Source organism: Podarcis tiliguerta (assembly GCF_965153285.1).
Source record: "Podarcis tiliguerta genome assembly, chromosome: 1".
NCBI lineage: Eukaryota > Metazoa > Chordata > Lepidosauria > Squamata > Lacertidae > Podarcis > Podarcis tiliguerta.
Genome location: NC_139534.1, coordinates 7,754,030 through 7,780,229, shown reverse-complemented (window position 1 = coordinate 7,780,229; position 26,200 = coordinate 7,754,030). Strand labels below are relative to the sequence as shown.

The following is a 26,200-nucleotide window of genomic DNA, read 5'->3' as shown; positions in this document are numbered from 1 at the left end:
CGCTGTTGTTTAAATCAGAGGATGTCAAATTTACATTATTCGATCCCTGTTCATGCCTCTAGGCTGCAACTCTCTGTTGGGATTTTGTCTCTGTGATCTTTAGAATATTTTTGCCTCTGATACTTCTAAGTGAATATACGAAAACCTAGATCACCATTTCCTACATCTTGTCACAGGCATCGCGGAGCCTCCGTAGAACAAGCCAAATGATTTATTTAGTATTTAGTTTAATAAAGGGAATGTGGCTAATTCACCCCCAGATTCCTTACCTTGGTCAGCAACCCCCAAGATGGCCTTGTTGAAATCAAAAGTCTTCAGAAAATCACTTCCAGAGGGGTAGCTCTGTTTACTTTCTATTTAAATAATTTAGCAACAATAACAACTACAATAATTTTATTATTTATGCCCTCCCCATCTGGCTGGGTTGCCCCAGTCACTCAGGGCAGCTTCCAAAAACATAATATAACATCGTACATCAAAAACTTCCCGATACAGGGCTGCCTTCAGATGTCTCCTAAAAGTTTCGCAGTTCTTTAACTCCTTGACATCTGACGGGAGGGTGCCACTGCCGAGAAGGCCCTCTGCCTAATTCCCTGTAGCTTAGTACCTTTTATATCTCACCATTCTTCCGTCAAGGAATTCAAGGCAAGTGTGTATCTATGGGACAGATTCCAGCCAAACGGAACAGACCCGCTTCACGTTTGCAGAGTGGCTGCTACCCGTCTCTTCAGATTTCGTTGTACTTTGTCCATAGCTTTCAACTAACAGATTTGAAAATAAGGGATCAGCAGCCAAAATAAAGGATTTTCCGAGCACAGGTATGTTCAACTTCTGAGCCCCTCCGAGCCAAAGGCAGAAAACCCAGCCAGCAGCCAAACGAAGCCTCAAGCGGTGGTTCCCACAGCGCAGCAACCCGTCAAAGGGGATGCAGCGAGGAAAACCACCATCACCTCTCCGCTGGGAAGCACTGAGCAAAGGCGAGTCCCCAGGCAACGCGGCCGATTTGATCAACACAAGGCATGCAAGCTCCACCCCCCAGTCTTTCTTAGACTCCTTATTGGGTGAGCAATGCAGCCAAGCAACACAGTTGGAGCCTCCCTACTCCCTAGCCGGCAGGGAGGGAGGAAGAGGAGCTGCTTCCTTTGAAACCCGGGAAATTTAAGGGACAGCAGCGGGGCACGGCGCTGGGATAAGGGACTTTCCCGCCAAATAAGGGACAGTTGACAGCTATGACCCTGTCTGCTACAGCAAAAACAGCAGAGGAGTTTTGCAGCACCTTAAAGGCCAGCACGTTCATGGTGGAATCAGTTTACGTGGACCAGAGCACACTTTCTGGGATGCCTGCAGTGTTTACCCTCAGTTGACAGATCATCTACATAACGCTCTATCATGTACAGACAGAGAGAAAACTAGTACAGTCGTAGCTTGATTGTTGAACGCCTTGGGAGTCGAACGTTTTGGCTCACGAACGATCGAACCCCGGAAGTGAATGTTCCGGTTTGCGAACTTTTTTTGGAAGCCGAACGTCCGATGCGGCTTCCATGGCTTCTGATTGGCTGCAGGAGCTTCCTGCAGCCAATCAGAAGCTGCGCTTTGGTTTCTGAACGTTTTGGAAGTTGAACGGACTTCCGGAACGGATTCCGTTCGACTTCCGAGGTACGACTGTACTAGAGGAAGATGACTCTGAATGCGTCCGAGGAAGGAGTCTTTATTCCACAACAAACTTGCTAAATCTTTAAGGTGCTAGCTATCTTTAAAAAAAAGACCCCTTCCCACGTTACGGGTTTAGCACATCTCTTCAGTAACGCTTGGATGGTGTTTGCATCTCTGAAAATTGTGATTTCATGTGGCCATATTCTCCCTGTGTGGTTTCATACCTCCAAATACCCTCCAGACATGGAAAAATCTGCGGTCAAGCCGCATCTTCGCTGTGACATACGGTTTGCCCATGAGCAAATAGGTGCTTAAGTGCCGTACAGAACAGTGCTGGGGGATTGAGATTTTAAGCTACTGATTCACAGAGCTTTAAGCACACTTCTATGCATTTGTGATTTCTGAGCTGTGGTAGGAAAGTTCATGGTTTGCAAAAGGGAAGGGCGCTGGAAGGCCTCATCAGGTTGGGGTGCTGGTCACTTTCCAGCCTCACTGCCAGCCTAGAGAGTTGTTTTTGTGTGTGTTTTTTTGCAAGAGGCACTCAGCCTTAACTGGATGAAGTCTATAGTGAGCTATAAATGGACACCCGTGCTGGTGTAGAAATCTGCCTTCGGGAAATCTTCCCGCTCTGCGCTGAATTGCGATGAGCAGAAAATCTCCTTTTTGCTTGGGAGGCAAGCAGGAGCTGAGTGTGAACCCGAATGTGCGTGGCATTTAGAAAAGAGTAAATAAGGAATTCAGCTTAAGGGGTTGGAGCTCTGGCTGCTCAGAAATTCTGCTTTCAGTACTTTTTCTTCCTTTGCAATTACACTCCGAGCATTTGGACAGAGCATTCTCGGTAGCCTGTATTTCTCGCCATAATTTCTAGGAGAGGCGTTTTTTTGGAGGGGTCTTATACCAAGCTTTAAACCAATAAATCTTAATTGCACATTTGGCTATTGTTTCTTTTCTTTTAGGTCGGCTGGTATGTGCATTTTATGGGAGTGGGTGGAGCTGCACCTGGGATCTGGATCTCCAGCACCACACCTGGGCAACTCTTTGCTGTTTAACAGATGCTAACTAGTTAGTTGCAAGGAGCTTTAAATCCATTATCCAATTCACCCTCCTCCGAAACAATGGCACAAAAATCATCTAGTAGTTGTATGTCTCCAATTACTGGGAGCCCTTTCAAGTAAGGCTGTGAGATTCAAAGGGAAATAACTTTCTATTCAATAGATATTTGTCTTGTGCTTGTTAATACGATTTTTTTTATTCGTGTGATTTTTGCTGGGGATTTTAATGTAGAAATGCACCAAGAATGTGCTAGTTTTCCAATCTAGTAGGAAAAGAAAACCCACTCATCTTAGAAGTGCTGCTTATCCAATGCAATCTCTCTTTTTTTCCCCTTCTCTCTTTTTGCATAGGATTCTGTATTGGTTGTTCGTTGACGTGGTTCTAAACGTTTCTTGTTTTAACAAGTTCTGTAACTTTGGGAGTTGGTACGTCTGGAGGAATGGGATGCGGGTGGCGCTGTGAGTTAAAGCACAGAGCCTAGGACTTGCCGATCAGAAGGTTGGCGGTTCGAATCCCCGCGACGGGGTGAGCTCCCGTTGCTCGGTCCCTGCTCCTGCCAACCTAGCAGTTCAAAAACACGTCAAAGTGCAAGTAGATAAATAGGTACCACTCCAGCGGGAAGGTAAATGGTGTTTCTGTGTGCTGCGCTGGTTCGCCAGAAGCGGCTTAGTCATGCTGGCCACATGACCCGGAAGCTGTACGCCGGCTCCCTTGGCCAGTAAAGCGAGATGAGCGCCGCAACCCCAGAGTCGGTCACGACTGGACCTAATGGTCAGGGGTCCCTTTACCTTTATGTCTGGAGGAAAAGAAAACAACTTCTCTTAGAAGCACTTAGAATATGTTTGCTCTCAGTATAAGAAACACATTGATGACTTGTGGAGCAGATGAGCCAGACGATTTTGTTTTGCATTTAGAAGCACTCTTAGCTTTCTGGTTGCTCAAACCAGATAGCACAGGGTGACTCAGGCACACAGGGAGTTACAGAGAATCTCATTGGACGTTGGCTACATCCACAAGGAGCCTTGCATGCCTGTGGTATCTGCTCACAAAACCCTGTGGTCATGACAGTGCAGAGTCTTGCCCTGGCCTTGCATTCCTAGGTGCCCTGATATAAGGCCTGCTTTCAATGTGATTCCCATCTGTGAGAGTCTGTCTGTGGCTGATGAGCTTTGGCTAGCTAATGCCTACATTTCCCATGTATATGGCCCACAGGGCTTGATCTGCCAGATATCTTTTCCAGGAATCTGGAAATTTGCAGCACTTCTGTGTCCACCTGGGACCAAAGTGAAATGCTTGTTTCAGAAGCTCCAGGTTCGGGGGTGTTATGATCACCCTACTCTTGTGTAGGACCCTGGCAGAGACACATACCTGACTGGCATGTTCTCTCCCTCCCGGTCAATTGTTCAGGAGCTTCAAAAGCTTTCTTCTGCCCAAAAATCACAGCGACTGATGCCTACGGACATCAGCACACTCGGGGATCCGCAGAGTTTTTGCAGTTCGCGTAACGGACCTCAGCACCTCAGCATTTTGGCTAATCTACATTTATTTACATATAATCCACTTGGAGCATTCTGACTTGGCTCCTTCCTCTTTCTCATCAGACAACAAAGAGAGAGAACAAAGGACAACAATCCCATTTCATGGAACATAGTAACACAAACATCCTGTCTCCGTCACTTCCCACACTGTGGAATGAAAACATACACCGTCATGTGATAGACAACAATCTCATGACTGCAGACACGGGGAATGAATCTCCAACAGAGAGTTCCTTTGGCAAAGCGCCATTTGTACACCCTGTGTGGATGTGTTGATGATTGGTTTATCTGGTGGCAGTGGAAGTGGTAGGGATCCAGAATGCCATGGTTTTGGGGGGCATTGAGGGAAGTCTTAAATGGCAGCTCATAGCCAACCATTGCTGGAGACCCAGGGCAGGGATCAGTGCTGCTGAGCCCGGCCAAGTCACTGGGGCCCCTGGCATCTGCCTGTGCTTCCCAAGCTATCCACGTTTTAAAAATGGGTAGAACATGGAGGTCCAGTCCGTCAGGGATAAGAGCACATCACCTGTCAGGATCAATGTCCATCAGTTAATGGGAAGAACTCAACCTGGAGCCATGAGCAAGGGCTTCTGTTGCTTCTCAGAGGAGACCAAACTGAATAGAAGTATCCAAGGTCTGACTTGGTAAAGGACAATTTCATACGGTCTCTGCCTCTTGTTTTGCACCCTGTTAAAAAATGGGATCACACTTCACTGCAAGATTCATGTTCCAGTACAGGCTCTACACCAGGGGTGTCAAACTCAAATTCACCGGGGGCCGCATCAGCAGTTTGGTCACCCTCAAAGGGCTGGTTCGAGTTCGAGTGTCTTCAAAGCCCATGACACCTTTAACAGCTGGATTAAGTAATGCAAAGCTTCTGGCTCATGGAACACTACACCTTGATTTCATTTGAATACATATATGAACATAAAAATTGTTTCCTGCTTGGCTTGGTGTTTAAGTTACACAAGATGTGCAGGTTTTAATTTTTCTCATTCCCCAATTTTTAATCGAGCATTTGTTTGGATTTCCCCCCCTTTGCTACCTACCCTAAACCTTTGAGGAGGGTGGGAACTGATGGCCGGACCCTGTAATAACATTGAGGGAAAAATTGCATGATGTGTAAATACCCTAAAAAATAAACCAATTCCTTATCAGCTTTCCCCCCATATATAAATTTTTGCAACGCACACCCTGCGGAAGCCGCGCCTGACGTTATTTACAAAACATGCACTTGCGTATCGAATTTGCTTTTGAATCACGAATCCCCAGAGGCGGAGGATGCTGTTCATTGGGCAGCGCGGAAACGCGCCTAAAGAAATAAATAAAGAAAAGCAAAGCAAAAGCACGCCGCCCCGAGTATTCACAGGGCGCGCTCCCGAAACACAAGCGCGCTCTCGGTCTCCCTCTCTCCAACGCACGCGAAGCCGGCTCTGCCCTTCTCCGCGTTCCACCTCGCGCAGGCGCGCTGCACTCCCGCCAGGACTTATTTCACCCCGGCGAGCCCGAAAAGAAGTTGCGAGCAGCAGCAGCGGCCTCCCATATCCAACCCCGCCCTCGCCGTGTCAAATAAGTCTCAGCTAGGTAGCTGGAGGAGGGGGAGGCCTGCGCCTGCCCCTGCGCAGAAGGGACCCGAGGCGCCCTGCGCGCGCACCGCAGCCCAAGCTTCCCTCACAGATATATATATAGACCAGACTACACGGGCCACATGACGAGGTCTGGCGGGCCGGATTCGGCCCGCGGGCCTTGTGTTTGACACCCGTGCTCTACACAGTCAGTGGCCCTTAATATAATGGTTAATCCAGTCCTGCACTGATGCAGTGTAGAGAGGGCCATTCTTTGGTCCAACATCACCATGGAATCTGGGGAAGTGGGGTGGGCGGACAGAATGCTCTAATACCGTGTATAAGCTGTGTTTTTTTTATTCCAAAATCGTGTTCAAAATTAGGGGTCCTCTTATACATGGGCGGGACGCGGGTGGCGCTGTGGGTTAAACCACAGAGCCTAGGACTTGCTGATCAGAAGGTCGGCGGTTCGAATCCCCGCAACGGGGTGAGCTCCCGTTGCTTGGTCCCTGCTCCTGCCAACATAGCAGTTCGAAAGCACGTCAAAGTGCAAGTAGATAAGTAGGTACTGCTCCGGCGGGAAGGTAAACGGCGTTTCCGTGCGCTGCTCTGGTTTGCCAGAAGCGGCTTAGTCATGCTGGCCACATGACCCGGAAGCTGTACGCCGGCTCCCTTGGCCAGTAAAGCGAGATGAGCGCCACAACCCCAGAGTCGGTCACGACTGGACCTAATGGTCAGGGGTCCCTTTACACTTAACTTTTACCTATGCTGATGGGACAGAGGATAGTTTGCTATGGTGAGACACGTGAGTGGCATTGTTGGTGGTCTAAAAAAAGCTCAACATCTCTTTCTCCCCCCCCAAAAAAGCTCAACAACTGTGGGCAAAGCCCCCCCCCCCATTTTCTTAATTTTGAGTTCCCCAAAATATGAAATAGGGGGAAAGTACGAAGTTCCCAGGACACAAGCATGAAACACAGCAAAGCATATATCTGCAAAACTATAAGCACATTGTGCTCTCCCCACAATGGAATGTTCATCTGATCTACTCTTGACCCTAGTACAGAGGTAGCCAGTGTGTTGCCATCCAGACGATAATTGGAATTCTAACTCCCATCGTTCCTCACTGTTGGTAATGCTCACTGGGGCCAATGGGAGTCAGTCTTAACAGCTTGTGGAAAGTGCCATATTGGCTGCTATTGACTTAGCTGCTTAGCAGTAGGCAGTGCTTTTTCCCCCCTCCCCCTGCCCATGCCACCCTATAATAAGTTGGTACGGGATAAATTTCAAGCAATTTATCTCCTCCAGAAACCTTGCCTGAATTGTTAGGCAGCGTGGGCCTTAGACTCTTCTTCTTCTTTTTCTTCTTCTTTTTTGGTCTCTTAAACTGTCCTCAAATAACCCTAGCCATCTGGGCATTTACAAGAGAGAGTTTCGCAAGTTTGATGGCACGCATGGGTTCAAATATATATGTTTTAATGAAATGTGTGACACCCAGAAAATATGTACAGATTTGTGATAGTTAAAATGTAAGCTTTTTGGGTTGCAGGAGGTTTGAGAAGTGCTGAAGGGAATACTGCTAAGGTCACGTAGGGGAAGGATTATGCCCTCTGAAGCAGTTTGCATATTTTACTCATTAGATCATTTAACACAGATTTGTTATTCACTAACATACTGAAATCTTTTCTTCACGGCATGAAAGGGGTGGTGGTGAAAGTTCTACTTTAGGTAGCCGAAACACTTTTATTAATACATTTGAAATACAGTGGTACCTTGGGTTACAGATGCTTCAGGTTACAGACTCTGCTAACCCAGAAATAGTACCTCAAGTTAAGAACTTTGCTTCAGGATGAGAACAGAAATTGTGCGCTGGTGGCGCAGCGGCAGCTGGAGGCCCCATTAGCTAAAGTGGTACCTCAGGGTAAGAACAGTTTCAGGTTAAGAATGGACCTCCAGGACGAATTAAGTTCTTAACCTGAGGTACCACTGTAAAAGGCCAGAATTAAAATGCCCCGTCTCCCATTTTCCATACTTTTAACTTCTTTGTGGGAAGGGCAATATAGTTAATGAGGTGGTTAGAGCATGGGTGGCTATAATTTTGGGCCAAGGGCCACGTTGACCTGTGGTCAGCATTTCAGGGGCCGAAGGGTAAAAGTGACTGTGGTCAAAGTGCAAAAGTTTTCATGGTCCAAGACCATCCTATTGTTGGGTAGAGTGTAGAAAGGCCATAGCTTAGTGGTAGGGTAAGCTATGAACGCAGGTGGGGACTGTGGGTTAATGAAATGTGGATGCAGGTGGCGCTGTGGGTTAAAGCCTCAGCACCTAGGACTTGCCGATCGAAAGGTCGGCGGTTCGAATCCCCGCGGCGGGGTGCGCTCCCGTCGTTCGGTCCCAGCGCCTGCCAACCTAGCAGTTCGAAAGCACCCTCAGGTGCAAGTAGATAAATAGGGACCGCTTACTAGCGGGAAGGTAAACGGCGTTCCGTGTGCTGCGCTGGCTCGCCAGATGCGGCTTTGTCACGCTGGCCACGTGACCCGGAAGTGTCTCCGGACAGCGCTGGCTCCCGGCCTATAGAGTGAGATGAGCGCACAACCCTAGAGTCTGGCAAGACTGGCCCGTACGGGCAGGGGTACCTTTACCTTTACTTTAAGCTATGAACATGTTCACTCCCTGGTATCCCAGGCAGATGGGACGCGGTGGCACTGTGGTCTAAACCACTGATTCTCATGGGCTTGCCGATCGGAAGGTTGGTGGTTTGAATCCACACGACGGGGTGAACTCCCGTTGCACTGTCCCAGCTCCTGCCAACCTAGAAATTTGAAAGCACACCAGTGCAAGCAGATAAATAGGTACCGCTGTGGCGGGAAGGTAAATGGTGTTTCCGTGCACTCTGGCTTCCGTCACAGTATCCTGTTTCGTCAGAAGCAGTTTAGTCATGCTGGCCACATGAGCCAGAAAGCTGTCTGTGGACAAACACCGGCTCCCTTGGCCTGAAAGCGAGATGAGCAACCCCATAGTCGCCTTTGGCTAGACTTAACCGTCCAGGAGTCCTTTACCTTTACCTATCCCAGGTAGGGGCCAGGTGAGTCTCCCAGTCTTAAACTATGGAGAACCACTGGCAGGTAATATAGAGCAATGATCTGATGCAGCATAAACAGCTTCCTCACACAACAGATGAGGGGACCAGTGATATCAGACTCTCCAAGTGCCTCTGTTTTCCAGGGACAGTCCTGGATTTACAGAAGCCATCCTGGTTTCTAATCTGAACCCGGAATGTTTTGCTTTTCCTTAGACGTCCTTCTTGTCATCAGAGAAAGGTTGGAGGGCATGGCGACCCCTGAGCCAAAGAGATACCGTATTTTTCGCTCTATAAGACGTACCAGACCACAAGACGCACCTAGTTTTTGGAGGAGGAAAACAAGAAAAAAAATATTCTGAATCTCAGAAGCCAGAACAGCAAGAGGGATCACTGCGCAGTGAAAGCAGCAATCCCTCTTGCTGTTCTGGCTTCTGTGATAGCTGTGTAGCCTGCATTCGCTCCATAAGACACACACACATTTCTCCTTACTTTTTAGGAGGGAAAAAGTGAGTCTTATAGAGCAAAAAATACGGTAATTATACAACCTTTAGAAGACCCCTGAAGGCAGCCCTGTATGGGGTAGTTTTTATTTTAATGTTTAATGTTTTTATATACGTTGGAAGCCACCTAGAGCAGCTGGGGCAACCCCCTTGCATGCAGGTGACAAAACGTCTTGGGCCAGCCCTATGTGCTCTCCTTATCAAAGTGTGGTTTCACTTCCCCATGTAGCTATGTCATAAAATCATGCATTCCCTCTGCTACACGACTGACTATTTTTGGAGGGGAATGCCCGGTTTTGCGACGTCATGTTATGAGTAAGTGACACTCCGTGTCACAAGGAGAGGGGAGAATGTTTTTTTTCCCCTCCCAGCATGTAGCCACCCCACGTCTGCTAAAAGCCGTAGTGTGTCTCCTAAGTCGACTGCTGGAACACACTCTCAATTATGGAGATGGTAATAGAATAAACAATGTAGAATCCTGTGTATTTTATTTATGGTGACGATTCCCTTTGGGCTATGCTGAGTCCTTTCTCCTGGCACCTGGGTCATCAGGTTCATCTGCCTTGAGCAGAACCTGGAATTTGACACGCATCCCCAAACTTTCCCAACGCACATCAATTGGCCGCATGTACAACTGTAGGTGTTGAGGCGCCAATGAAGGCCTTTTCAAACAGTACTTCTTTAGAGGTACAGTCATGCCTCGGGTTACAGATGCTTCAGGTTGCGTTTTTTCAGGTTACGGACACGCCGAAACCCGTAAGTACCGGAACGGGTTACTTCCGGGTTTCGGCGGTCGCGCATGCGCAGAAGCGCCGCTGCGGGTTGCAAACAGGCCACAACTGTTTTCCATGAGGGTTTTGTTCCCTGACCTTGTGTGTGCTGGTGTAGCACATATAAGCCCGTTGTGCCCCCTTTTCTAACCACTTCTGGGTTGCAGCGCTGCACACATGCATGGTCACACATTTTTTGAATGCCTGTATAACAACTAAAAATGTAAACTTTGGATGCAGCAATCGTGTTGTTTGTGGTCATGACTAGAGATTACAGGGTCTGTCATTTTTTGCTCCCTCCATTTCTCATTTTTCCAATCATAAATTCAGTTTCCAATTTGTAGGTTTTTGGTTTTTTTAAAAAACTCACGTTTTATGAATTTCTTCCAATAATACATTTTATATGCAGTTTTGACTAATGTGCACATTTTTGCAGGCAAATTCCTTTAATCGAATGCATTTGTGTGTGCTATTTTTTATTTATTTCTATACCGCTTCATGTTTTCACCAATATATCCATTTTTAGCCACACTTTCCTTAATATGTGCATTTTTGTAACATTGGTTTGAGAACTGCATAACAAAATTCACATAACTGCGGATTTCAAAGGAAAGCTGTGTTTCAGTTTACACATGGTTTCAGAAAATGTGGATTTTGTAGATTCAGTTTTTCATGAGACCTGAATTGAATTCCTCTCCCATTTCTAGCTCATACTGTTATACAGATAAGCTTCTTAAGGAGTCAAGATTTATTGCCTATGCTTGTTGAGGGTATAATCTTGAATAACCTTTTGTGGAATGTCTGAAACACCCTAAATGCTTTAGGGAGAAAACCTGATGGATCTTGAATACTTATAGCCCAGTACCAAAGGAAGTAATCAGAACTGCTTAGGAATAAGTAGTTTGTAGTTTCAGGCTGACCTGTGACAGGGAAGGTACTTTACATACTTTTGTTGTTGTTTAGTCGTGTCCGACTCTTTGTGACCCCCTGGACCAGAGCACGCCAGGCACTCCTGTCTTCCACTGCCTCCCGCAGTTTGGTCAAACTCATGCTGGTAGCTTCGAGAACACTGTCCAGCCATCTCGTCCTCTGTCATCCCCTTCTCCTTGTGCCCTCCATCTTTCCCAGCATCAGAGTCTTTTCCAGGGAGTCTTCTCTTCTCATGAGGTGGCCAAAGTATTGGAGCTTCAGGATCTGTCCTTCCAGTGAGCACTCAGGGCTGATTCCCTCAAGAATGGATGCGTTTGATCTTCTTGCAGTTCATGGGACTGTCAAGAGTCTCCTCCAGCACCAGAATTCAAAAGCACTTTTCAGACTTCCTTTTTCATATTCTAAGAGTACGTGGGAATCCTGTTATGACCTTGTGAGGGATGATGGAGTGTTGAAAGTGCAAACATGTTTTCTTTGCCTCAAGCTGCTCCAAGCAAAACATAAAACGTTGTGTGAATGTTTTTCTTGGAAGGCTTTCTTGCTTGTGCAAATACAAAGTGATTGTTTTTACGAGGAGGGTGCAAACGTGTGTACAGGACGGAGGTGTAAATTGCATATACATCTGCACCCTTCGAGTTAGCTGAAAGATGGGCCTGTAGCTTTCCTGCGTGAAATCTAAACGGACACGCAGACACGTTTGTGTACTTTGCTTTCCAAGTGAAGGGAAGAGATTTTAGTCAGAACGGTGGGTTTGTATTAAAAAATGTTTCTGCGTCGAGAAAGTTCTCTCTGCGGAACAAAACCAGATGTTTTTATAAGTTCTTAGTACTTAAATACTTTCTCGTGATTTCTGTAGGATTAATCTCCACCTCTTTCCTGAAAGGGGAAAGTCGTGTCCGTTTTTTTTTATTATTATTATTATCGCAATGGCATGTGAAGAGGAGAAAGTATTCAAACAACCAAGTGTTTTAGAACAAAGCAACACACACACACACACATGCAAAGGAAGACCGGCTTTATTTGTGAAAGATAAAAATAGTCATTTCTGGGATAGGAAGCGATGACTCCCTGGCGAGGCGGACAGAGCGATGCTGTTTCCTGTTGCCATTGTTCCCTCTCGCAGCTTCTGTACAAAGCAGGGTGCCTTTCGCTTAGAAAGGAGGGTGGTTTTTCTCCCAAAGATCTGCCTTGCAGGGATGGGGAGGGGTGTGGGAGCAGCGAAGCAGTTTGTAAAGTTTAAAGAGCTTTTCAGGCCCTGCTGGCTCCCTTTCCTGAGGGTGTCGGCGTCTGGCTTTGCTGTCCTCCTTGGTCTCGCCATGGCATGCGGGATGTTGACTCCAGGGTCGTGGGTTCCCTGCCAGCTTTTTTGCAGAGGAGCATACAAATTGGAAAATTACACCCTCCGCAGCTTGAGAGCCAGCTGGCACCTCCCTGTTGGGTTACACCTGGAAGGGCCAGCGGATCCCGATAGAGTGAAGTCAGCGTGTGGCTCGGAAGCCAGAGGAGGTGTTTTGGCCTTGCCATTCTCTGTGGTTTCAGAAACACACCCTTCCTGGGATTCAGGGGAGAGTGCCCAGGCAAAAAAAGAAATATAATTCGGTTTTGCTTGCAACCTGTGGTGGATTTGAAAGGGGGGCGGCGGTCAGAGGCAGCATGAAGAGAAAGGGAGCTTGGTTCATCAGAAGCGGGGTGATTTGCAAGGAGCTAATTATCTCCTGATATCTCTGCCATTGTGTTAGAAGCGGTGTAATTGTAAATCTGTGCCAGAGAGCAGACTCCCTTCTGTGCGTAGGGGGTTGTGTTCACCCATTAAAGGCGATGGCCTGATTTTGTTGTGTGATTTAGTAGGCAGCTTAGTTTACCACCTTCTCAGCTGGACCACAAGAAAGTGGAGAGGTTTGTGGTACCCAGAGCCCATCTTTCCCCTTTCCCTCTTGCAATTTGACCCCCTCAGCACCAGACCCTGGAAACGCTGGAGGCAATCACTCTCTCAGGGGTTTTTTTTTGGGGGGGGGGGTGAGTGAAATGGCACCTATAGGGAAGAACCCCCCCTCCAGTCCTCCTATTGAGAGGTGGCTGCTGAGAAGTAATATATAATTCACAAGGCCATGCTGTTTCACGCAGATGGTGATATTCAAGCATGACTGACGTTAAGAGGAGCAAAATCTCTGAAGCCTTTCTTCTCTTCACCCTTTCTCCTTCCTCTCCTCGCTGCGGTCTGCTGAAGCTCTCGACGTTAAAAATTGCCCAAACCTGGGCACTTCAGGCATTGCATAATTGTACAGTAGCTTCTGCTAGGCTCCAATTTCAGACGTCTATCCAGCCGAAGCGACGTTTCTCCCCCACAACCCGAAATATATATATATATATATATTTCATCCTCATTTTGTGTCTGAAGGGCCATGAGGTCACCCAATGCATTTGGGTAATCAGAGGTTTGGGAAAGTGGGAGTGTTATTTTTGCAGGGCTGTGCGGGGAAAGCAGAATGCAGGGAACGTGCAATTAAGCTTTTCTTGGTGCTCCTTGTTTTAAAATATATTCCTTACTCTAGAATGCTGTGTCTTTGTGGAACTAGAGCCGTTGCAAGAGAGAGAAGGATTGGGTGGGAAAGGCAGAGCTCATAAGCAGTGTTAGAAACTGAGTAGGAAAGCTGGAGCTAAATGGCAGCTTGAACCTGGTTTATGGGCACAACTGCAGAATGTCAATTTTTTTTAAAAAAATAATAATATTAAATATTTTATAGTTATAGAAAAAAAGACAATAAAGAAAACAATACATAAATTCAACAAACAGTATATCGACAATAAAAAAAATACAATACAGGAATACAACAAAAACAAAACAAAAACATTTAAACAGACATCCAAATTTCATATCTATATCTTTCATTTACTTATTTCCTCGACTTCCTCACACCTCCCTTTTTTGTATTCTAGTTCAAATTTACTAATTCAACAAATCCTTTCCTTCTTCTTTAATTTTTGTTCTATAATTTATCCTAACACAGTTTAACTTTAAATTTCCCACTTTAACACATTAACAATTATATTCATATAGTTCTTCATAACCCTTCTGCTAAAATCATGTAACTTCATTCCAATATTCTTCTAACATTCATTAATTTTGCAATATTTCTGTAAATATACTTTAAATTTTCTCCCTGGTCTCGGATTCTGCCAGTCATTTCCGCCACAACTGCACAATGTCTAGGCACCATTTTTTAATAACAGGAATACAAAGCTGAAAATGAACGAAAATATTAAGTTCATTTTCACATGGTCTTCTCCTTTCCCTGCGCACCCCTCTAATATTCTTAAGTGGGTCTCTTCTCCAGAGACAAGAGACTGCAGTTTTTGTTATGTACTGAAGTTCTCACCCTGGGCCAGCAGGGGGATACTGTAGATAGTTATGCAAATCAGGGATCAAAAGTGACGTTCAGTGATTGGATAGTTTTAGAAAATGGTTACAGTTACGTTGTACTGGAGCTCTATATAAGCAGGCTGACTGAACCCTTCAGTTCTGTTCTGTTCTGGCCTGTGAATAAACGAGAGCTGTTTGAAGAATCACTGTGTCGTCTGACATGTTCACCCACAACCTAACAGTTTTAATCTGAAATCTTAGGCGCAGTACTGCGCCCGGAGCTCAGAAACTGCTCGCACTCATGAAATCCTCTCTCGCAAAATGCACAGGAGTTTGGATTTGATATCCCGCTTTATCACTACCCGAAGGAGTCTCAAAGCGGCTAACATTCTCCTTTCCCTTCCTCCCCCACAACAAACACTCTGTGAGGTGAGTGGGGCTGAGAGACTTCAAAGAAGTGTGATTGGCCCAAGGTCACCCAGCAGCTGCATGTGGAGGAGCGGGGAATCGAACCCGGTTCACCAGATTACGAGTCCACTGCTCTTAACCACTACACCACACTGGCTCTGCACCTAGGAACAATGGGAATTTCGAACACGGCTTCCAAGCCTATGGCAGACAAACGGAGAGGTAGCCTCAGAGCTGGTATGAGAGACATGGTGCATCTCCAGGCCATGCCTGAAGGGCTTTGAGGGACAGCCCTACGTCATGACTTAGGGTCCCTCCAGAGTGAGGCATTTGTCGGTCAGGTGGGTCCCCAAAGAGCTTCTGGGCTGCCGCTGCTGCTTTGCAAATAGGCTTTCAGCCTGATTCCAGTAGGGCTGTTCTTATTGAAACCCTTCTCTCTAGGATTTCCCTTCATAGTATGGGCAGAAACCTAGGATAGGGCAAAGTTCTACCTATGTACCCGTGGCTTGGCTCACACAGGCAAACCATAGGTGTTAAGTTGTGGGTGAACATATCAGACGACACAGCAATTCTTCAGAGAGCTCTTGTTTATTCACACACCCAGAACAGAACTGAACTGAAGGGTTCAGCCAGCCTGCTTATATAGAGCTCCAGTACAACGCAACAGTAACAACTTTCTGTAACTATCCAATCACCGAAGTTCACTTTCAATTCCCTATTTGCATAGGTGGACCTGAGTGAAAACTATCTACAGTATCCCCCTACTGGCCCAGGGTGAGAAGTTCAGTACATAACAATGGGTGTAGCCAAAGGTGGGTGCAACAACAAACGCGGTGAGAGGATGCCAAATTTTAGCAGAAAATGATTTGCAAAAAAGAATGAGTCGAGCCTGACTGGAATAATAATAATAATAATAATAATAATAATAATAATAATAAATAATTTTATTTATACCCCACCCATCTGTCTGGGTTTCCCCAGCCACTCAGGGTGGATCCCAGCAGAACACTAAAAACAGAATAAAACTCCAAACATTAAAAACTTCCCTAAACATCTGAAGGGCTGCCTTCAGATGTCTTCTAAAAGTCAGGTACAGTGGTACCTCGGGTTACATATGCTTCAGGTTACAGACTCTGCTAACCCAGAAATAGTACCTCGGGTTAAGAACTTTGCTTCAGGATGAGAACAGAAATCGTGCTGCGGCGGCGCAGCGGCAGTAGGAGGCCCCATTAGCTAAAGTGGTGCTTCAGGTTAAGAACAGTTTCAGGTTAAGAACAGACCCCAAGAACGAATTAAGTTCTTAACCCGAGGTACCACTGTAGTTGTTTATTTCCTTGACATCTGATAGGAGGGCGTTCCACAGGGCAGGTGCCACCACCGAGAAGGCCCTCTGCCTGGTTCTCTGTAACCTGACTTCTCGCAGTGAGGGAACTGCTGGACCTCAGTGTCCAGGCTGAATGATGGGGTGGAGACGCTCCTTCAGGTATACAGGGCTGAGGCCATTTTGGGTTTTAAAGGTCAGCACCAAAACTTTGAATTGTGCTCAGAACCGTAGATCACTCTCGACTCTTAAGCGACTGCATTTCTCAAGGACCACCTAGGCAGACTTTCTATTATCCCCAGCCATGAGGCCTATCATGGAAGTAGGAAGACTAAGGACCTCAGCAGGTTGCTTACAAGGGCCTGTTGGCAGTTGTGGTGCAGTCAAAACCCAGTGAAAACAAAAGCAACCTGCCATACAGATGGACGTTCTGTGGGAAAAGGGAGAGAAGAGAAGGGGCATTGTTGGGATTCTTTAGTGTGTTATCAATTGTGTGTGTGATGCAGATTCCCTCCCCCGCCCCTTAGCCAGTAATGAAATAGTAAATCAGATTTGTGGCATTCGTAAGATGAAATGTTTACTTGAAGATGAAATCGCCCTCCTGGGTCTCTTGTTATAACCAAGGGCTGAAAGTGCTTCGCTCGCTCGAGATGTAATTGTAACCAGGCTGTTTTGTGGGCCTGCACCACAAAAACCACCACTGTTGATTATTGCAGTCTTTTAATTCCAACTGCTTAGCTTGGCTTGGAACGTTGGAGGAGACAGGGAGGAGATGAAGGCAAAGCCGAGAGGGAGAGGGAGATTTGGAAAAGGAGGCAGATACGGGTGTGCAAACTCAGTCTTGTGGTTGGAACAGAAACGAGGGATGCCGTCATGCGATCTGGAAGCCATTTTTTCAGTTGTGCCAGAAGCTTCCTGTGTGGGCCCACCTACGTGAGACATGCAGACCATCTCACAGACAAAGCCCTAATGTTGGACGGGGCGGAGGCCGCTTTGCAAAGGGCCACCGGGTGGTTAAGTAATTGCATGGGTTGCTTCTCAGTCAGTTCAAAGTTTGCAGGGGCAGCGTTTTTCTCAAACCACACATGATTATTCAATGGGTGGAGAACCTTCATTTCTTGTTCCATTTAGGCCTACGTCTGGCCTTAGATACTGAACAGGCCAATATTATTTGGTAGAATTGCCAAGAGCCGTTGGTCTGTAATGGTTGTTGGAGTGTTAGACTAGGAGTATGGAGGACTTGAATTTGACTCTCCATCTGACCAGGATGTTAATGGTGTCAACGTTGACCTAACATACCTAGTGGTGTTTTCTTGAGGGTAAAATGGGGAGCCCTGTAAACCGTAATGCATTCTTGGAAGAAATGGAGGGATAAAAATGAAATCCCTTTGGGCCTCTCTCTTTCTCTCACTGTGTGTGTGCATGTGTGTGTGCCTGTTTTAAAAGGAAGACTGTTCAATCTGTGCTGATCACATTGCTGTAATCATTTAAAAAAAATAATCACATGCCATTTTGCAATCCTTCTATAGAAATTTCTTTGTCCTCCCATCTTGAATCTTCAAGCGTTTAGATCAGGGGTGACTAAACCCTGGCCTTGGGGCCTGATCCAGCTCATCAAACATTTCCCCCCCCCAATTTGGGCTATGGCAAAAAGGAAAGGGGGGACGCAGGTGGCACTGTGGGTAAAAGCCTCAGCACCTAGGGCTTGCCGATCGAAAGGTCGGCGGTTCGAATCCCCGCGGTGGGGTGTGCTCCCGTTGCTCGGTCCCAGCACTTGCCAACCTAGCAGTTCGAAAGCACCTCCGGGTGCAAGTAGATAAATAGGGACTGCTTACTGGCAGGAAGGTAAACGGCGTTTCCGTGTGCTGCGCTGGCTCGCCAGATGCGGCTTTGTCATGCTGGCCATGTGACCCGGAAGTGTCTTCGGACAGCGCTGGCCCCCGGCCTCTTAAGTGAGATGGGCGCACAACCCTAGAGTCTGTCAAGACTGGCCCGTACGGGCAGGGGTACCTTTACCGTTAAAAAGGAAAGGAAAAATATTGAGAGCAAGCCTACTCCTCCTGGTGGGATCAGTACCTGATGGGGATGGGGGATTGCCTTCTCAGACATTAGATCGATCGATTGGGGGAGGCTGGATTCGCACAGATAAACTAAAGAAGGGAGACTGGTTATCTTGGGTGTCCTAGCCATGGGTGCTTGTGAGAGTACAGAGTGGCTGCCCCCATCTGGCAGGTGGTCCGCAGAAGGTCAGTTGATGATGAAGGTTAGTAGATTCTTCAGTGCTAGGACACCATGGGAGGGACCCCTTTCTTAAGCAAATGGCAGCACTGAAGCATGGAAGCGACTGCTATGTGAGGGGTACCCAATTATGTGCTGCCACGTAACTCAGGGAAGGGAGCAGGGAGGCGCTGGAGTTTGGAAGACAGGGACAGGCATCAAACTTACATCGGTTAGCCTAGCTTCTTCCCTTGACTGTCCTTGTTTTGCAAGGGTGGGATTCTCCTTTGTATTTTGCTAGGCCAGCGCTGAGCTTGGGTCTAGCAATGTTTGTGAGGTGCTGTTAGGGTAACAGTGGAAGAATGCCACAGGAATGCTTGTAAAAGAGTTAGCGGAAGGGAGGATGTAAAGGCTGTTTCCAAATAATCTGATGTCTGTGTTCTCTCTCTCTCTCTTTTTAAAACAAAACAGTAGTTTGGGCCCATTTATAGCTGTTCTCCTCTCCCCACACCCCTTTTCTGGTCTGTCTGAGCAGCGGTATGTGCTTGTATGTGGGGAAGACTGTGGCGTGTTGTAATCACCGTCCAGAGATTTGTTTTTTACTTGGGAGATTTACATGGTTGTAATATACATGTCTGTTAAAAAACAACAACACACTTTTTTAATGCAGCCCAGAACCTAGGCATCTGCTGGTACAAACCCAGAGGAATAAGCCATAAATGTGTTTGAAATTCCGTGCCTGTTCTGATGTCAGGTTTTGTTTTCTATTTGTTTGTAGCGCAACCATGTGGGGGCCGCCTGAATTCCAAAGACGCTGGCTACGTGACTTCACCGGGGTACCCGCAAGACTACCCCTCCCACCAGAACTGTGAGTGGATCATTTATGCTCCGGAACCCAACCAGAAGATTTTCCTGAACTTCAACCCTCACTTTGAAATTGAGAAACATGACTGCAAGTAAGAGATTACTCCACATCCTCTTTCTCTTCTCTCTCTACTCCCCACCCCCCACCGCTCACCACCACTCATACACGTATACACACCGTATTTTTTGCTCTATAAGACTCACTTTTTCCCTCCTAAAAAGTAAGGGGAAATGTGTGCGTGTCTTATGGAGCGAATGCAGGCTGCGCAGCTATCCCAGAAGCCAGAACAGCAAGAGGGATCGCTGCTTTCACTGCGCAGCGATCCCTCTTGCTGTTCTGGTTTCTGGGATTCAGAATATATTTTTTTCTTGTTTTCCTCCTCCAAAAACTAGGTGTGTCTTATGGTCTGGTGCGTCTTATAGAGCAAAAAATACGGTAGATTTTCTGTCCTGTATCTATCACCAATCTCTGGCTGAAATTTTGGCAGCAACTCGTGGAATGGCTCTGGCATCTGGTGCGTCTTATAGATTAAATACCATCTTATAGATTAAATACGGTGTGTGTGTGTGTGTGTGTATTGCTGATGGGACTTTTTGCTGTCTTTAATCTTTAATCTTGCCGTACAAGGAGTACTGTGCTACCCATAAAAACTGAAGTAAACGTGTGTGTGAGGTTGGAACTGAAATGGGAGTTGCCTGTAATATATCACATATGGCGCACTGTTAAAAATACGCGCAGGGGTGTCTGATGAGCCATTATTATATCTCACCAGCCTCTTCCGCAACACACGCTCAAGCTGTAAACTCCAGCGCTGCATTTGCAACCCAGGATTGCACTTCTGCTCTGCAGTAGGAGGGAGATTAAAGGGAAATGTGTGGGACCGCATTCTGCGTTCAGAAATGCCGGCGCCCCTTAAACGCTCGTTTTTGCTTTTGTCCAACTAAGCGCTTGTGTCTAGAAGGCCTCAAATTGCCCATGTTATCGGCACTTCCAGTTTTCTCATGGCTGGGAACCGGCTGTTCAACAGATGTCAAAAGGGAGAAGCCACTTTCTTCTGAGCTGTAGGGAAATATAAGCGGCTCAGGATAGAGCAGGAGTGGGGAAGCATTTGCCTCTCCAGATGTTGCTGAACAGCCACTCCCATCTGCCCTAGCAATCATGGCCGTGGGCTAGAGATGATGGGAGTTTAGCAGTATCTGGTGTTCCCCGCAGCTGGTATAGAATCTCATCATAGCAAGGGCCCCAATTTGGTTGGAAGCCCTATTGTTGAAGCATGGTGTTTGTTTGTTTGTTTAAAAATATATACTCTGATCCAGGGGTCAGCAGACTTTTTCAGCAGGGGGCCAGTCGACTGTCCCTCAGACCTTGTGGGGGCCGGACTATATATTTTTTTTTTGGGGGGGGGAGAATAAATTCCTGTGCCCCACAAATAACCCAGAGATGCATTTTAAATAAAAGCACACATTCTACTCATGTAAAAACACACTGATTCCCGGACCGTCTGCGGGCCGGATTTAGAAGGCGATTGGGCCGGATCCGGCCCCTGGTCCTTAGTTTGCCTACCCATGCTTTGATCCTAAGCAGCAATTCAGGAGTAAATCCTGTGGAGCTCAGCAGAGCTGAATACCATGCTTTGAATAATTCCGTTCACATAATGTACTGCAGTCACTCACTCACTCACTCAATCAATCAGTAGCTGAACTGGGTTCCACACACACACACACACACACACACACACACACACAAACCTACAAAAATAAAAACGCAAAATTAATAGCAAAGCCAGACAGACCTCTATGTTAACACTCAAAACGGAGCACATTAGTCTTCCAAAAAAAGTTCACAAATCAGAACACTTACTTCCAGATTCACAGTGTTTGTTTTCCAAGTTGTTCAAGTAGCAAGCCGTTTGAGAACCAAGGTATTGTATGCCCTAGTAACTTTAAGGTAGCCAATGCTGCTCCCTTCAGATGTTACTGGGCTACTGCTTTCATGACCCATGACTACTGCCCATGTTGGCTGGAGGTGTTGGGGGCTGGAGTCCATTGGCTACCCCTGCTGTAACTCTTAGCTGCAATCAGATTCTGGCAGGGTTTACTGAAATATACTCGGATTCGCAAAGTGATTTCATGCTCTTTATTCAGCTCATAGTGGTGAGGAGGAATGAATGAATGTCCCCTCAAAGTATCTGCTTTATATACATTATTTACACAATGGGCTGCACATGATTGGCTAATTCTGGAATTCTACTGTAAGCCAATCAGGTTGTGGATTCACTTATATCTAGAGCATGATTGGGTGGTTCCTGCCAACCAATCATACTGCTGCATTGTTCTAGGACCAATCAGACTGCTGCATTCTGAATCCTATTGTTCTAGGACCAATCAGACTGCTGCAGTTTGGATCCTATTCAACTCAGTACATAACATTTACCAAATGCACAGAAGGGTGGAGTGTTACTGTTATTTTTTAAAGAAAGTGCTGCTTGTCATTCAGGAGTGAGAAAAGCTGCAGTTGCCAAGATTTCTTCTTCTAAACCCAAAATTCAGGAGCTCTGCTCGTCCTGTCCCGCGCTGCTTGTAGATTCTGCTGCTATAATGTGCATTCCCCTAAGAAGACAAGGTGTTTCCTCTTTTCTTTCGCAAATACGACAGATTCTGCTGCATTTGGTGAAATGTAAGACTGGGGAGCTGGATGTCCAAGAAAAACAATTAGCAGCTAGTAAGAAATAATTAACAGCTTCAGTGAGCACCATTAAAAGCATGAATTAATGAGGTAGTCCCTTGGGTCTGTTAGAACGTCTGTGGTCGAGAGGCTGTCTAAAATGTTCAGCTTTTCTTGTGCATCTACAACTGGGTGTTATCTTGCAGTCTTTTCTATGTGGTTTTGGATTCTGTTTATCTGTTTTTCTGGGAAATAGTACTTGATGGGCAGGCTACACCAGTACTCACTCTCTCCCATCTTCCAATCCAAATATGAAGCCGTGCAATGGTTGCAGAAAACCTGGCTCTGGTCCATAGTGTCATGATCTCTGTTCTAAAACTAGTAGGAACCACCCAGTGGCGTAGCGTGGGGGGTGCAGGGGGGCCGGCCGCACCGGGCGCAACATCTGGGGGGGGGGCGCTCGCACTCGCAGCTCTCTGCCCCTACCTGGCTCACTCACTCTCTCTCACTGCAGTGCTGGCTGTGCGAATCCGATCCGAGCTGCCGGGTCGCCGCCCACTGTGGAGGGGAGGGTGCCAGGCGTGCCGTGCGGTGCGGTGCGGAGAGAGAGCGAGGGACTATCTGGGGGAGGGACAGTGCAGCGGGGGTTAGGGGGCGCAAATTACTTGCCTTGCCCCAGGTGCTGACAACCCACGCTACGCCACTGGAACCACCAAAGGCAATTCAAGTAAAAACAGCAGGGGGGTTCTTCTACATGGCTTATTTCAGACATCAAGTCATGGTTTCTGCTAACCATAAACCAGGGGTCAGCAACCTTTTTCAGCTGTGGGTCGGTCCATCGTCCCTCAGACCATGTGGTGGGCCGGACTATATTTTGAAAATAAAAAATGAACGGATTCCTATGCCCCACAAATAACCCAGAGATGCATTTTAAATAAAAGCACACATTCTACTCATGTAAAAACACGCTGATTCCTGGACGGTCCGTGGGCCGGATGTAGAAGGCGATTGGGCTGCATCCGGTCCCCGGGCCTTAGGTTGTCTACCCCTGCCATAAACCAACACAAAGGATAATTTACAGCTGTTCAACACTCTCTTTTCAACGAATCAAAAGCTTGTTGAGGCAGCGCAGCAGCCATAACTATGATGTAGTTCCCACATGTCAAGTTATAGTTGCTCCAAACTGTGGTGGAGAAACCATGGTTTATCATTCTCATTTACTTGTTGATCACAAACCATGGTTTGTCAATTCAGACAAACTGCAGTTAAGGTTTGGACTGATAAACCTCTGGCAACATCCTATCCCTCTTACAATTCCAAGTATAACTTTACTGCTAGGGTGCTGTTCCCCATTTCAGAACAAAGAATAATGGGAGATCTACACTCTGGCACGAAAGGAAAAAATGACATGGCAACTAAATTAAAAGACAACTAAATTTAATCTGTCTAATGTATCTGGGTTTAATGTGGTCAGCATAATCTTGTGGCCTTTCAACTTTGTTAAATTCACTTTGCGGCTCTTTCACACGGCTATTTCTTGAGAATTTGGTGCTGCTCATGGATGCAGATTTGGCGCCGTGTTTCCACAATGTTGCCTTAATCAAAATGCCAGACAGTGTAATTTTCTCATAATAATCTAGTTTTACTATTTCCTTTGAAAATTCGAGAGGTAAAAAACAAAACAACAACAACAACAAACCAATGGAAACAGTAAATCCAAATGCGTGTGGTGGTGATGGAATATGGGATGACATTATGATAAGGCAGATGTCATGTGGGCACTGCAAGATTTCATGTTGCTTCGGTAGTGCCCTTGTTTACCTTTTCAAAACACCTATGCAAACTGGTTAAAAAGCACACCTGTGCCTAACAACTGCACTGTAAGTTGCTGTTATACTTTGTCTGATACTATTTGCATTGCTATGATGAGGGACTCAGTCTCTTGTAGAAATGTTCATTGCCCTTGCTGCATTGGGGCTGTAATGTGATTGTGTGTAATTAGTATAGTTTCATAGTATAAAGATATTAATCCTTCAAAGACAGGTACTTGTAATCAGATATTACAAGATATTCGAAGTGTTGGTGCTGACCTTTATAACCCTAAATGACCTCAGCCCTGTATACCTGAAGGAACGTCTCCACCCCCATCGTTCACCCCAGACACTGAGGTCCAGCTCCCTCACTGCGAGAAGTGAAGTTACAGGGAACCAAGCAGAGGGCCTTCTCGGTGGTGGTGCCCGCCCTGTGGAGCGCCCTCCCGTCAAGGAAATAAACAACTACCTGACTTTTAGAAGACATCTGAAGGCAGCCCTGTTTAGGGAAGTTTTAAATGACTGATGTTTTAATGTATTTTTAATCTTTTGTTGGAAGTCGCCCAAAGTGGCTGGGGGAAACCCAGCCAGATGGGTGGGTGGGAAATAAATAGATAAGTAAGTAAGTAAGTAAGTAAGTAAGTAAGTAAGCAAGCAAGCAAGCAAGCAAGCAAGCAAGCAAGCAAGCAAGCAAGCAAGCAAGCAAGCAAATAAATAAATAAATAAATAAATGAATGAATGAATGAATGTAATGTAATGTAATGTAATGTAATGTAATGTAATGTAATGTAATGTAATGTAATGTAATGTAGTTTTCATTATGGCTAAATAGAACATGGCTTCATATTTTCAGCAAAGTGTTTAGTTTATTTGCCCTTAATCTCAAGCAACCTCATGCCCCAGGTGACATCAAAACTGATTGGCTTGTTAGCGTATTGTGATGTTAGCCCGGTTCTCTGTATGATCCCTGATTTGGTGGCATAAGCTGTGTGACTAATTCAGAAAGAAGAAATTAGTAGCAGTCATCGGAAGAAAATGCCGGTGAAGTAGCTGAGGTCAAATTGTACTGAACAAAACGGAAAACCTCTACCCCGTCAAAATGGCCTAATGGTTTCCATCTAATTAAAAAAAAAACACAGATTGAGAAATAGTTGGCACAGGTCTAGTTTTGCATTCTCTGCAGACAAAGGTGTGATTTGCACGACTGCCATCGCAGGTTAAATTGAGTGTGCTCTTCACGTTCCCCTTTGGGTCCACTTTTTTATGGGGGGCACATTTCATTCATTCATTCAAACGGTTAATCTCAGAGGGGAGGGTTCTCTATTAGGAAAAGACTCTTGCCTTCCACACCATGAATGGAATCAACTTGGCACAATCAAAGCAACTTTCACCCCCACGGCTTCCATTTCTGCTCCAGGAAAGCTCCTTAGTTTTGGAAAGCACTTCAAAAACCAAGAAAATTGGCTTCCTCCTGTTATTGTGCCCTGTGTGTGTTCGCGATCGGCGCAGCCGGGACCCTTAATACTTTGCAGCATGGGCACTTTTCTCAAATGAAGGTTGGAAGCTAAGCCATTGTCTGCACTTCTGCCCTTCAGAAGCAATGACACAGCAGTAAACCAAGAGCAAAAGGGGGAAAGGGGGGGGGGCGACAGAAGCTCTGATTAGAGGCGTGCCAAACTATTCGGAAATAACTGTAATAGCCCCCGTCTGCTTGCCATTTCTCCCTGCGAGTGCAGCTGCCGTTTTCCTACGGCTGCTCTTCAGCCCCCTCCGTGCCGTGGGGATTGGGTATCTGCTATTTGAACCGGGAGTTTGAAAAGAGCATTCTGCTGCTTTAAAAGGTTGCCATTCTGTCACGTTACATCGGGCAAAAAAGCCCCGCTGCCCTGCCCATGCCAAGGTTTATTTTTGATCTTGGGCAGGCCTCCCTGGAGAAGGGTGAGGGGGACGGCGGCGACTTATTTGCCCCCCTTTCGCAAAAGAAATACCCGCTTGGTCACATAGCTGTCATGCCCAGTCAGTTCTTCTATGATCGCTGCTTCTTGGTCCATTGCCTGCTGCCAGCGTTGGAAAATCTGACTCTGAAACCTCATCCGTATGTGAATCACTGCACAGAAAGGGCCCACCTTTTCCATTCCCTCGCTCCCTCCCACAGCATCTTTCAAATTCAAAGTTTCGCTTTGGAATTCATGTGTGTGCATCATCGCTCCTCTCAGCCCACCTCCCCGCCCGTCCAATTTCTGAATTAATGTTGCCGAAACGTGCCACCCACTGTTCCACACTAGACTAATAATCCTGCTGAAGGATTGTATTGGGTGTCTGCCTTGCATAAACATGTTCATGCCACATCACAGCGGAACAGTCTCTCGCTCTCAATCTCTCTCTCTGCAAACAAAGACATTTCGAAGAACGGATCCATTAAAAAAAACAAAAAAACACACAGCCCAGCGTGTTTTTCCCCCGTCATC

At 46.4% G+C, this 26,200-nt stretch overlaps 1 protein-coding gene across 4 annotated transcripts in view; it reads left to right on the top strand.

The window, feature by feature from the left end:
- The window catches only part of NRP2 (neuropilin 2), a 251,730-nt gene that overhangs the window by 30,474 nt on the left and 195,056 nt on the right, over positions 1-26,200 (top strand). For all 4 annotated transcript variants that reach the window (XR_014502509.1, XM_083401223.1, XM_083401222.1 and 1 more), the window contains exon 2: positions 19,171-19,348. Coding sequence is in view for 3 of the 4 variants with exons in the window: in XM_083401223.1 (XP_083257349.1) it covers positions 19,171-19,348 (178 nt within the window). In the remaining variant the exon portion in view is untranslated. The remainder of the gene's footprint in view (positions 1-19,170; positions 19,349-26,200) is intronic.